We start from the raw sequence: 13,464 nt of genomic DNA, 5'->3' as shown, positions 1-13,464 counted from the left end.
TGGAGCACCAGTCCTTCCATTTTTATTATATCTTGATGGAATCCCATTTTTTTGTCTTTCTGCATGAATATATTTTTAAAAAGCTAGTTTTTTCTGACCACTTCCAACTCTACATAATACATTTTCATTTTTTTTATAATGAATTGAGCATCCTGGGAGTAAATATTGATGGTCCTCAAATTTGAAATAACATTGGGTTTAGTTGCTTCAGTCTTCTGTTGCTCACACATTAGTGATCAAAGTCCATTCAGTAGCCGTTAATGACAAAACACAGGAAAATCTAGTTAATATGTAATCTACAATGCAATGGAGGAATTTTCACTTGCTTTTTACTCAGTTCCATACCTTTGTGGGTTATCAAGTTTTATTCCCAAACTACTCAATTATCAAAGGAACCTTGATTTGACGTTTTACAGTTTCCATGCTTTTAACATTTCAATTATTCCTCAGGTCAGATATAGTTGGTTTGTTATTTTGTATTGTGAATGATTTTAATTTTAGAAACTAATATATATTTGAATTGGTTTGAATTAAGAAATTATAAGTTATAACTTTATTTCACAAAGTTATTTTTATTTTGATGTAGGTATTAGGAACCGTGGAGATGTACCACGTGTGGGTATGCGAAGGAGTGGTGATGTTGAAGGCGTTAGGCAGTCAAGTGGTAATTGGCAGAGAGATAACAGTATTTGTTGGGGAAAAAGAGTTTTGATACACTGCTTCAATCTAGAAGTATTACGATCATTACATGAGAAGCGGTAAGTGTTTTAAAGTCATTACAGATTGTATTTGGTCTTTTTTATCTACAGTATATTTCCTAGATTGCTGTTTGAAATGTTTTTATTTTTAAATTATGCCATAACGGTTTTTGATTTAATTCAAAATTCCTTTGTAATATCAAAATGCTAAGGTACCACTAACATGTTTATTTTTAAGCATGGGACCAATCGCTACTTGATCAATATTGATATATCAAGTAAATCACTAATTACAACTATTACACATAATTACACCAATCTAATGTTCTTCTAAATCATCCCTAATTAGGTCTGTAGTTCTAACTTCGTTGGGGCCATAAATACACAGTTTATGCACTGTTTTCTTGTAAAATTGATTCATTAATACCTGATTTCTCTATGGTGAAACTAATTCAGTGAATGAATCATGTAGGTTCTTTACAAATTTTTGTAATTTTATATCAGATTGTTGTCAGTGCAATGTGTCTCCACAAATAAAATTCCGGACCTCTGGTGAATGCAAACATTATAGTTCCACAGAAATTACCAAATTGAAATATATTCTAGTAGCTTCTTTCCAAGTTATTTTTTTCTGCCTGAATATAGATACTAAATATCTTTTCTGTTGGTAAAAGGAACAAAAAATGAAATTTCATGGATGAAGAGTAGCTTGGAGCAAATATCAATATATACTACACTTCTATTATTTCAGTTGGTTTATAGAATGGAGAATTTTAAACAGTTTCTGTTCTGCAAACTAACACATAATGTATAGACATATAATAATGTTTTTGTTAATGAAAAATTTACAATGTTCTGTCTATATTAGAAAATTATTGTTGTTAATCATATGGAACATTAAATTTGGAATGTGAAATTTATGAATTTTATGCTTTTTGTTATTCACAATATCACATACAAGTTAATGTATATTGTATGACTTTTGAATTTCGTTACCTGTTATGGTGTTTTGTTTTTCAGATTTTTAGTGCTTTTTTGCCTGCCTATTTGAGCAGTATTTAGTGTTTAATATTCCAGGCTCTATTAATAACACATAGTGAAGAATGAATTTTAATACTTCAGGTTGAATAAACTCTATTTAAACCTCAACTCTTGACCCACATCTTTACAACATATTAAAAGGCTATATATTTTTCAGTGTACAGAAAGGTTATTGTTAAGACAAACTATCATTTGTCTTGCATAGCTCATGATTAACATTGTGTATTGAGTGGGATCATTGCATCTAGTAAATTTCTGATATGCATACATCGAGTCTTTTAGGGTATCTGATCTTATCCTAAGTTTCATTGTACCATATAAGCAATTGCATGCATGAAAGTACACGCCCAGGAGCTTGGAGCAGCAAGGAGGGAGTCTCATTTCCTAACCCACCATGCTCCACATTTTGTTCCAGTGCATTATATGCAATTATAAGTGTAAAAAAATTGTCAAGTGCTTTAATTTGTGGACATTTTCAGTTATGGTAGGGATGAGATTGATTAATCTACAAGTATATTATATTGATATTAGTCAATATGAGTATCAGTAAAATTATCCATAAATAGTATATAATTAATATTATTTTGCATAGTAGAAAACTCGTTGAAATCACCTGGTTATATGAGCAATGTAGGTGGTGAATGAACAATTTAAGTTTGCAGAATATTAGTATCAGTTAAAATTTCATATCAATCCCATGTTCAATTTGATTCAGTTTTTTAATGTACTTACAGGATGGCTTTAGGAGACATAGAAATGGAGATTTATGAGAGGGAAAAGAAACGGCAGCGTGAAACTCCCATCTTGAACGTCACACCTGAAACTCGACCTGGAAGGAGGCACAGACAGTTACGCAACCAACAGCAGCATGGTTATGGTACAAGAGCTGCGAATGTCGACCACGAAAGGCACCTGGATAGTGAATTTGAGGTAATTGCAGCTTTTTATGTTTAATACACGCATGAAATACTGCTTAAATCCCTCAGCACGTGAGACAGATTTTTCTAGTGAGAATATGATTTGAAAAGTATCTTGTAGAAATTTCGCAAAAAATGCAGGCTCAACCAGGACTCGAATCTGAGTGTCTGGCACACATGCCATTGCTCTACGGACAGTCAGTTTCACTTATTTTTGTTAGAATTTCACCTAATTTTTCACTTAGCTTAACAATACATTCATTCCAATTGATTAAAATTCAAAATTTGCACCCTCTTCCCATGTCCTCTCCTGCTTCCTCCTCAAGTGGGAAACAATAGCTAATACTGCCAAATAGATCTCAACATTTCTCTATTACAAGATAATCACAAATTTTCAGTAAACTTCGAACCAGGTCTTTCATCATCCTTCCAAATTGGTGCCATTAGTAATCACCCTGTATATGCCATGTTGTTTTGTACTAGATATACTTTGCTTGCCTCCGTTATGGCATAGTGTTATCATCACCTTGTAAACTAGAGGTCCTGGGTTTGATACCCAGTAGGGGCACATAGTGATTCCGATACCACTTTAAGCTGTATATCCAGACTCGATTAGTCTTGCTGTTCATAAAGTGGACTTAAAACTAGGGCTGAGCTGATACCACTTTGAACTGATAAATACTCTCACCGATGTTTGAAAATTGTAATAATTAAAAGTTGTTCGAAATATTTATTAGCATTTGCATGTTAGTATTCCACTCTAATTATATGCATCAATTTACCAAGATTTTTGCTTTAAAATATTTAAGAATTACATCAGAATATTAAATTACACGTTATGATATCACAAAATGCTAGAAACTTCATATTTTGAATAATTTCAAAGGTAATTATACTCTGTGCTGTGTGTCGCATGGCATTTTTGCAGACACCATGAGAGACCAACCTGCCAAAAAGTATCGACCGGTATCGATACATCAGCATTGGTATCGGCTCAGCCCTACTTAAACAAATCTCAGAACTAAATAGACTATGCTTATTTTTCCAGAATCCTGACAACCTTGATCTGTCTGGAAGTTCAGAGTCCAGTAGCAATGAGTCTAGTGCTGCTAATGGAGAGCTTGCTTCGTCTAGTAGCGACAGTGAAAGCTCTGAATATTCCGACTGGATAGCTGATGCAGGAGTTAACCTAGAACCACCTAAAAGAAGCAGGCGGCGCCCAGTGCGGAGAGTTCCAACTCCGGTTAGTGAAGACGACGACAATGAAGATGATGATGATGATGAAGAGGAAGAAGATAGAGAATCAGAAAATAAGCAAGAAAAGAAGAGAACTACAGTAAGAGAGAAGAAAATAGAGGTAAGGACAACAAAGATAAATCATGGGCATAATTGGTCTGGGTAATTAATGAGGCTATTTAAAATGATGATGGCCTCAAGGCTAGTGTAAAAGTTTTACCCACAATATCTTCTGTGAAGGTGGTGCAGGTTGTGCATGTATATACCCCGATTTTATGTTTTTTCAGGGGCCTTTAAATAAAAAACGTAAAATGCAGGAAACTTAAAAAGCAGGAAAGCATAAGGGAGGGGTGAAACTCAAGTGTCAGTAAGAAAGGCCTACACAATCGACTTTTTAGGGGGTATATTGTGTCAAAAATTATTTAACAACGGGAAAGAAGTATGATAATTAATTTGTAAGGAAAAAAAGCAAGACGTGCTGTGAAAGTCAATGACGGATTAACGGGACCCACTTTTGAGGGTAGGGACGGTGGATGACTGCTTCTAACTGCCACCTATTAGGTTCAGTTTGTGCATCTGATTGTGTGAGATCTCCGTTTACTCTGTAAACTGGTAATTAGTTGCTATTTTTAGAAGTCCCTGGTAATTGGGGGTGGGGGGTGTGATCCTTTATAGCTGGGCGCAAAGCATTTTTATATACTGCAATCAAAGTGTCCTGAAGACATGCAGAATGGTTCAGATTCCACTTTGAGCTGCGTATGTATCCAGTCCCGATCAGCCCAACAGCATGAAGTGAACCACACAAGCTTTGTCAAACTTATGCAAGTTTAGACCTCACATTAAATTATGAGTGACGCTCACAGGATTTTTGAAAGGGAGATGGGGTGTATGCTTTTTATAGTAGTCAGTCCTCACTTTGCCATCTTTTCCTGCCTTTGAAGTTTGTTTTTTTTAATATAAGAAATACTGGCCATAGGGAGGGTGGCTTATGATCCCCATCAATCCCCTTTGGGGTTGCTATTGATGATTGCTATTTACATCCATGTTAATCGACAATTTATTATTGGATTTAGAAGTCTTGCAGAGGGCAAACACTCTTTCCACCAACAGTTTCCCCGTAAATAACAAGTTTCCTTTTTTTTTCTTCCGTCAACGTTTAATATTGCACGATTTATTTTCAGCACCTGAATCTTTCCGATGATAAGCTGCGATTATATTATTCTTAGTATCATGTGCATTTCCTTCCTGCACTGCTCTGTTTGTTCAATGTGTTTATCAGATGGAAGAACAAGAAGAAAAAAATAGGTTGTCTTTTTTTTTTTTAACTCCTCGGGTGCTCGTGTTTCCTATCATCAAAGCAAAACAACCTTCCCAGGCAAGATTCAAAACAATGTCGTCTTCCTTTCCTTCAGAGTGGATGAGTCATAGCTCTGGGAGCCTCGAGACAAAACATTGCCGCCTGTAGCCAGTTGCCCGTTGCTTGGAGACACCCCTCCCACCTGTTTGTAATGGGGGAAGGGGAGACAAACAGGTGGTGGAGCCCCGTGTCGAACAAGTCTCATCAGAAGTGTGCTCATTCCTGGCCAAGTTGCAGAAAGAAAGGAGGAGGAAGGAAACTGGAAAGGGGGGGGGGGGAAGAAATATCACTGATTAGACGCTTTCCCATATTGTCATCTCAATGCTTCCCACATATGAGCATGATATCAGACGCCAGGCATTAAAGAAAGAGAAAAGGGTTGAATCTTCCAATTACTGCATAGCTGTGCACAGTGGCAGATTAATGAGCTCCTGTGGGGGAAAGATGGGCTTTTTTTCCTTTTTACTGGCCGTATGCTATGTTCGTTGAATGTGCGTATTCAGGTTCAAAAGCAACAATGTAATTTTAGACGTCAGACAAAAGGAGACGGGAGATCGCTTATCACCATTATGTTAATTGGTTAAAATGTCTTGTGTAAGGGGCTCTCACTTTCACACGAGCAAGATTGATTGATTGATTTTGTGTTTTTAGTCCACTTTATGCACAGTAAGGCTAATCGGGACTGAACCTACTGTTTAAAGTGGGATCCGAACCCAGGACCCCTTGATTACCACACGAGCAAGTAAATCAGGGCAGAAATTCTTGGTACTTTTCAGTAATTACAAGACTAGTGATGATACCATAGGGGGCATGAGAAAGCAACCCCCCCCCCTGCAAATGAGAAAAAGGTGAAGGTACTTTCTCATGCACTTTGCACCATGCCGTGTCGCATATATATATATATATATGTAGGTGGATGTGGGAGATGGTGTAATCAGCACCATGCTCTGGCCACCTTTACCCCACATATTCTTCGATTTTTATTGGGCCAATTTAAAGGTGATCAAGGTGATGTGATCAGCACCATGCTTGGCCAGTCCCCCTTGCTATTTTTGCCCAAATACGCATTTTAATGGCATTTAGGTGTGCACTAAATTTGTCTGCTCTCAGAAAATATTGCCGCACCCCTCGTTTATTCACTAATTTTTCCTGGCCCCATCACTTTACAACATACGAGTTACTCAATATGCATAGAGAAAATATTCTCTGCCTCATGTAGAATTATTTATCTCAACTTCGCCCCTCCCCCCTTCCCCCACACAATTTATATGACACTAATAAGTGAGTAAAATATCACCCTAACTACCCCTTGGAAAAAAATGATCGCTTTACCTTGTGCGTTTTCAACTTCATTCTGATAACCAAATGATATAGCGTTTGTGAAAAAACTTCAGATTAAAAATAATCGAACTAGATCCAATCATATTTCCTTAGGAATCTAAACGAATTTCCATTAAAGAAAAAGTGCCGTTGTTATCCGGTATGGCAAATCCTTAATTTTTTCCATTTTCAACATTGCAAACAAGAAGAAAGGAAAAGTTTTTACAAACAAATCCCCCCCCCTTTTTTTTTGTTCCTGTCAACTATGAAGGATTCCGTAAATGCGTGGCAAAGAAGCGAATGGTGATCCGAGTCCCGTTGTCAATTTTCCACTCGGGTTTTTGTGGAGGGGAAGGGCGAACAAAGACACCTAAGTCACACACATTGTGCCCAAACTGTACAGAAGGCATCATTTAGAGAGCATCGATTTGGCAACAGCGGAACCTGCAGCGGAAGGATCTACATTTTTTGCTCACCTCACTCTTTTCTGCACTGAATTTCATTCCTGCTCTTCTGATTTCCTCATTCCAACTATCAAGCTGTCTCTGTACTTCTTCCCTGTTCCCCCATATTACTAAGTTATCAGCAAACAACAGGGCCTTTATCTCTTCCTCTCCTATCTTCTTCCCAACCTCTCTATTAATTACATCCATTGTAATTATGAAGATCAGTGGGGAAAGAGCACTTCCCTGTTATAGTCCATTACTTATACTGAATCACTCCATTTTTTCCACTGGTGTCTTCACACAGCTCTGATCGGCCTTGTGTGTGCTCTGCACTCTACACGCTGTCTCTTCCTCAACTCCTCTCTCTCATAGAGCCTTTCAAATCTTTGTTCTGTCCATGCTCTCATATGCTGCCTTTTCTATGTTTAGGAATGCCATAATCAAATCATTTCCATACGCTTAATGCCTTTCCTGTAATTGCCTTATGGTGAATATCAGATCTATGTTTATCTGCCTCTTCTAAATCCATACTGTTCCTCTCTCATGTTCAGCTCTCTCACTTACTTTATTCTTTTCTCTAATATTTTCTCACACACCTTTGCTGAGTGGCACTTTAATGTTATTCCTGTGTGGTTTTTACATTCCTTTCTGTCCCCCTTCTTGAATATGGGAACTATTTGTCCCTTTGTCCAATCTCTTTCACTTCTCTCTCTTGCAACACTCTGTACAGCCACTGTACACCAATCACTCTTGCTTCTAGTATAATTTTCACTGGCACTTCATCTATTCCAGGTGGTCTACCTCTTCATTCTCTTGACTGCTTCCTCCACTTCTTTCCATGTGATATTCATTTTTCTTTCCTGTTCTCTTTCCTTCACTTAAATGTTCATTTCCTTTTTTCACATTCAGCAATTTCTCAATTATTTCTCCACATTCCCCTTATTCCTTCATCCTCTTCTACAATGTTTCCCTTTCATCCCTTAGCTTACAGCTGTCTCCTCTCTCTCTCTCACTAATCCATACAATACTTTCTTGTTCCCTCTACATCTTCTAACAGTTTGGCCCATTCTTCCATCCACTGTCTTATTTTCTCCTTTACTACTGTTCTTGCCTCTTTCTTCTTTTCCATGTACTCATTTCATGCATTTTGTGATTTGTCCCTCTAGTTCTTTCATTCCACTATTTCTTCTTTCTTTTCTTGCTTGTCCTTCCACATACCTTTTCGGCTGCCTCTACTAATTCTGTTTTAAATCTTATCCATTCAGTTTCTACTTCTTTAGGTTCTTCTCTTGGCACTTTAGTATGCAATATTTCTTGATATTTTTCTTTTGTCATCTTATCCTTCAATTTCCACACTCTTATCCTTCTCTATTGTTTCTCCCTTCTCTCTTTTATTTTAAATCCCCTCACATCTCCTACTAACTACCAATATAAAATCTACTGATATTATACCAATTCAATACAACATTTTATTCTTTTTGAAAAATAATCCAATTCTAGTGGAAAGGGAAATGTAATCTAGTTTTCAACCTATACAATTAGAACAAGAAGAAAGAAGTTAAGTTTTACACAAAGGGCCTCAATGAAATATTGCCAGTGAACTGTTTCCAGCCATTTTTTTCTGTGTTATACATTTTAATTGTTTTTTCTTCCCATAAACTATGGGACAATTTTCAACTATACTTAACGGAATTTTAGGCATTAGCAGTGCTAATCTTTTGAGAGTGATGTTACCTCTTAAGAGCTTGGAAAATCTCTATTTGCAATAAAGTAAAACACTTTCACATTGAAAGTTAAGTGTAAGGGAAAACAAAGAGAATGTGTGCTATGGGTGTTTGTATTAAAAAATTAAATTATTCATGAAACTTAAGTTAGTTTCTCCATCATGTTAAAATTACCTACAAAACAGTTTTTGCACTTTTTGAGAATGGAATATTTTGCAACCCTGATATTTTACAGACAACCCAGGAAACGAAAGTCACAAAACCTGCATTAACAGAAGTCCCTGAGCTGTACCGTCCATCAGAATGGTTATCAGAAGTAATTCCACGTAAAGCTCCCTACTATCCTCAGATGGGTGACGAAGTTGTGTATTTCAGGCAGGGCCATCAGTTGTATTTTAATGCTGTGAGAAATAAACAAGTTTTTGAAGTCGGTCCAAGGAGTGAACCATGGTCTCGAAGACATATTCGAGTAAGTACAGAACTTAATAATCTTGATTATTTTTTTAAATGTGTTTATGCCAGCTTTGTCTATGGCAAATCATGATCGCTTACTAGCAAATCCAAATTGCTTGCTCATGAATGTTGTGTTCATGTTCACAGCTGTGCAACAGTTGGATTTTGCATGGATATACTGTTTCCAGAACACAGAAAACCTTGTTTAAGAATTTAATAAAAAAAGGAACATTTTACTCAGACATTTGGAAGAATTCAAATACACAATTCAATTGTATTCTGATGCTGTAAGAACACTCATTCTGTTTTATTTCATGTGCAAACACTCATTGAATTAGTTCTGTTTAAAGGACCAAAACCATCCCTTTTGTATTTTTTTTAAATGGGAAAAATCAATTGCCCCTTTTGTTTTTTCTGTGCTGTGCTTACGTTTAATATAACCAAAAGATGCACCATGTTTCATGTATGCTTGATTTAGTCCTATATCAAGTTGTGTGTGTAGTGCTATCTGTTTTGAGCCCCTCTGATTCCAAAAATATTCTATGTAGGTGTTTTTAGAGGGTGACCAGGACACTGTGGATTAGTTAGCACACCAGATTTGTAGTGAAATCGCAGGTATGCCATAGGTTCAATTCCCACCACCAGCAAAAGAAGTTTGTTCACCAGAAGGCGAGAGAAGAGGTGCTTTACTCGAAATGTATTCTAGAATAAGTATAGTTTAAAGCACTAGACAATGGATAATGTCCAAATAAGTAAGATAATTCTGCAGTTTTTTAATATTATAGGTTGTAAAAGCAACCTCCAATGTATGCTATAGTGAATGGATTTCAAAAGAATTACTCATATATCGTGTGATGCAATAGAGTTACTAAGAAAACACCCTTTAGAACAGTGCGCGAAATTTCCGGTCGCCAGGTCACCATTGGCGACCAAAAGTTTTGGGCTGGCGACTAAACTTTCGTTGTTTCAAATGTGTGTCAAACACGCCTGAAGACTTCACCTTTTGAGAGAAATGACAGAAGTTATAGAAGAAATTCTAAAACTGAGTGATATCCACACTATTAGGTGGTTAGCCAGCAAAGAACATGCAAAAAGAGCTCTCTTGCAATCATGGAAAGCTATTGTGACCCATCTTGAACAGGTGGCCCATGAAAAGACAATGATGGTGCTAAAGCTAAGGATTTGCTGAAAAGTTTGAAGCAATTTAAATTTGTTAAGCTTCTGTACTTCCTTTTGGATTTCTACCCTTTAAGCGTGGCACTACAAAATAAGAATCTTTTGATTTCATATCTGAAAATAAGAATTGAACACTATTTCAGTTTTGGCTGACCTGGAATCTAATGTTGGACCAAGCGAACAAGATTTCTTGGACCATGTATCCATTTCAGGGAAGATCAGGGATGTGCAAGAAGATGCGATTGCATCTCTGCATGTTTTCGATACCTTGGGTTGGCTTCCCAAAGAAATTATTCTTCAGTTTGGGATAGAAGAAATAAAGAAGCTCTACATGTACTTGAACCCGAGCCTCTATAATGAGAAAATGGATGTTCTGTCAGCAGAGTGGACAGAATACAAACTTTTGTTTCCTTCCCCAGCTTTGAATCAGATGCTGGAGAAGATCCACAGTGCAGTGTGTTCAGCAAGATTCCCCAACTTGCTCCAGATTTTGACATTTTGTGCTGTTATACCAGTGAGCACAGCCTCATGTGAGGGAGGTTTCAGCTGTCACAACAGACTCAACACTACTTACAGGAACTCTCCGAAGACTGAGACACTGGATGATCTGCTCAGCGTTTCCGTAAACGGACCTCCCCCCCCCCAATCCTCCCTGTCAGTTTGACCCAGCAGCTGCGATTGATAAGTGGTACTTCAGTGCAGAACGACAGCGCTACACAAACATATTTAATAATTGCTCATATTTTTATTATTTATCAATATAAAATAGTGGCGACCAAAGATTTTAGTCCGGCGACTGATTTCAAACTTGAAATTTCATGTCCTGCTTTAGAATGTCAATTATACTTGTGCTTTTTCTTTACATGTTGCAATTTATAACTGATTACAAAAAAATGTTCTAAGTGTTCTATCTAATTTCTACAGGAACATGAACTTGTTAAAATCATTGGCATTAAATATGAAATCCGGCCACCCAGACTTTGTTGTTTGAAATTTGGTCTGATTGACCCAGGATCAAGAAAATATACAGGAGAAAGCTTCACTATAAAATACCATGATATGGCTGATGTGTTAGATTTCCTGGTATTGCGTCAAACATACGAGACAGCGGTTACAAGGAATTGGAGACCAGGTAAGCAATAAAAATACATTAGCCCAACCCAAGGGACACACTGTGATAATACACTCCACGGCAAAAAAGAATCGCCTCCTAGTGATAAAATCTAAAATTTTCTTTCAAGCAGTGTGTTTTATTTTTTTTGTAATTATTTTGACAATTGTACATACTGTATGTAATTTTAATATTTTCTGATATTTTACTTACTCTAACAATGAAGCTAATAATGAAGAAATCAACAAAGAAAGCAGTTAGTTGATTAAATTGCCTTTATGCCTTCTACGTATTGCCTTCCGCTATTGTTTAGTTACAGGGCCTCCCCAATGGCGCAGTGGTAGCGTTATCGCCTTGTAATCAAGGGGTCTCGGGTTCGATACCCGGTGGAGGCACTTAGTGATTCGGATCCCACTATAAACTGTAGGTCCAGTCCCGATTAGCCTTACTGTGCATAAAGTGGACTTAAAAAACCCATCAATATTGTTTAGTTACCTTTGTTTGGTGTGATGTATAGTTCAATTGTTACATTTGTTTAGGGATTGGTTTCATAACCTCGTTGAAAGGTTTCGTGATCAGGTGTCTTCCTTCTTGCTCACACAAAGTACAGTAAATCGAAATGGGTAGAAAGCAGGGTGTTACAGATCTTAGTCCAAGAAAGCAAGGAAGGATACTTCACATGTTAGAGGATAATGTGTCCAAGAAAGAAATTGCACGAAGACATTATATTCATCCAAAAACTGTCACAAATGTTGTTTGGCGGAATACAGAGACTGGAAGTACAGACTGTAGAAAAGGCAGTGGAAGGAAATGTGTTACAACACCCAGGGATGATAGAAAATGTCATGTCACTGAAAATGACATGTCTCCAGTCTTCTTCACTCCATTTGCCGTGCATGGAGTAGAATTCCTGACGAGCATGATTGTGTTGCTGTGTTAGATGTGGTTTCTTCTTTGGAATTTTCTTGTTCAGTTTCATCTCTGCACACCTTCTTCTCATTGTTCGTTCCAATACCCTTTTCCCGATTTGACTGCTCCAAATGTCAGCTAATCAGCAGGTAGACAGTCTACAAGCTTGTCAGCTTTTGCTAGACGTTTCAATTTTCTATCATCCTGGGGCTTTGTAACTCATTTCCTTCCACTGCCTTTTCTACCGTCTGTCTTCCAGTCTCTGTATTCCGCCGAACAACATTTGTGACAGTTTTTGGATGAATATAAAATATTCGTGCAATTTCTTTCTTGGACACATTATCCTCTAACATTTGATGTATCCTTCCTTTCTTGGACTAAGATCTGTAACACCCTGCTTTCTACCAATTTCGATTTACTGTACTTTGTGTGAGCAAGAAGGAAGACTTCTGATCAAGAAACCTTTCAGCGAGGTTATGAAACCAATCCCTAAACAAATGTAACAATTGAACTACAGTAAAACCTCGATTTTACGTTTTTCAGGGGACCACGTTAAAAGAACTTAAAATACAGAAAAATGTAAGTTCGAGGAAACTTTTACAGAATTTTATTATGTTGGGACCATCAAGATTAAATGTACAATGTGCGAAAATGTAATATCCGGGAACGTAAAATCAGGGTTCCACTGTATACATCAGACCAAACAAAGGTAACTAAACAATAGGGGAAGGCAATAAAGGCCATAAAGCTTAACAATTTAATCAACTATCTTCATTGTTAAAGTAAAATATCAGAAAATGTCAAAATTACGTACAGTATGTACAATTGTCAAAATAATTACAAAAAAAAACATACTGCTTGAAAGAAAATATTAGATTTTATCACTAGGGGCCGATTCTTTTTTGCCACGGAGTGTATATGCAAATATGAGAAATGGAGAAACAAATTGTATGTGTTAACCAATATCATCATCACCATTATGTTTCTAAGTAAGTATTTTGTGCTATTTCTCCTAAATTTGTCCAATTGTGTACCATTCTCTTTCAAATGTTCTTATTGTTCTTTCCACAAAGACT

At 36.9% G+C, this 13,464-nt stretch overlaps 1 protein-coding gene across 3 annotated transcripts in view; it reads left to right on the top strand.

Moving 5' to 3' along the window:
* Positions 1-13,464, top strand: part of LOC145988683 (PH-interacting protein-like) — a 105,872-nt gene that overhangs the window by 44,150 nt on the left and 48,258 nt on the right. For all 3 annotated transcript variants that reach the window (XM_083123761.1, XM_083123760.1, XM_083123759.1), the window contains 5 exons: positions 587-758; positions 2,474-2,669; positions 3,705-4,013; positions 8,975-9,208; positions 11,293-11,500. In XM_083123761.1, coding sequence (XP_082979887.1) covers positions 587-758; positions 2,474-2,669; positions 3,705-4,013; positions 8,975-9,208; positions 11,293-11,500 — 1,119 coding nt within the window. The remainder of the gene's footprint in view (positions 1-586; positions 759-2,473; positions 2,670-3,704; positions 4,014-8,974; positions 9,209-11,292; positions 11,501-13,464) is intronic.

Source organism: Lepisma saccharinum, chromosome 6 (genome assembly GCF_977018435.1).
Source record: "Lepisma saccharinum chromosome 6, izLepSacc3.1, whole genome shotgun sequence".
In the NCBI taxonomy this organism is placed as follows: Eukaryota; Metazoa; Arthropoda; class Insecta; order Zygentoma; family Lepismatidae; genus Lepisma; species Lepisma saccharinum.
This window is presented reverse-complemented; position numbering and strand designations above follow the sequence as displayed.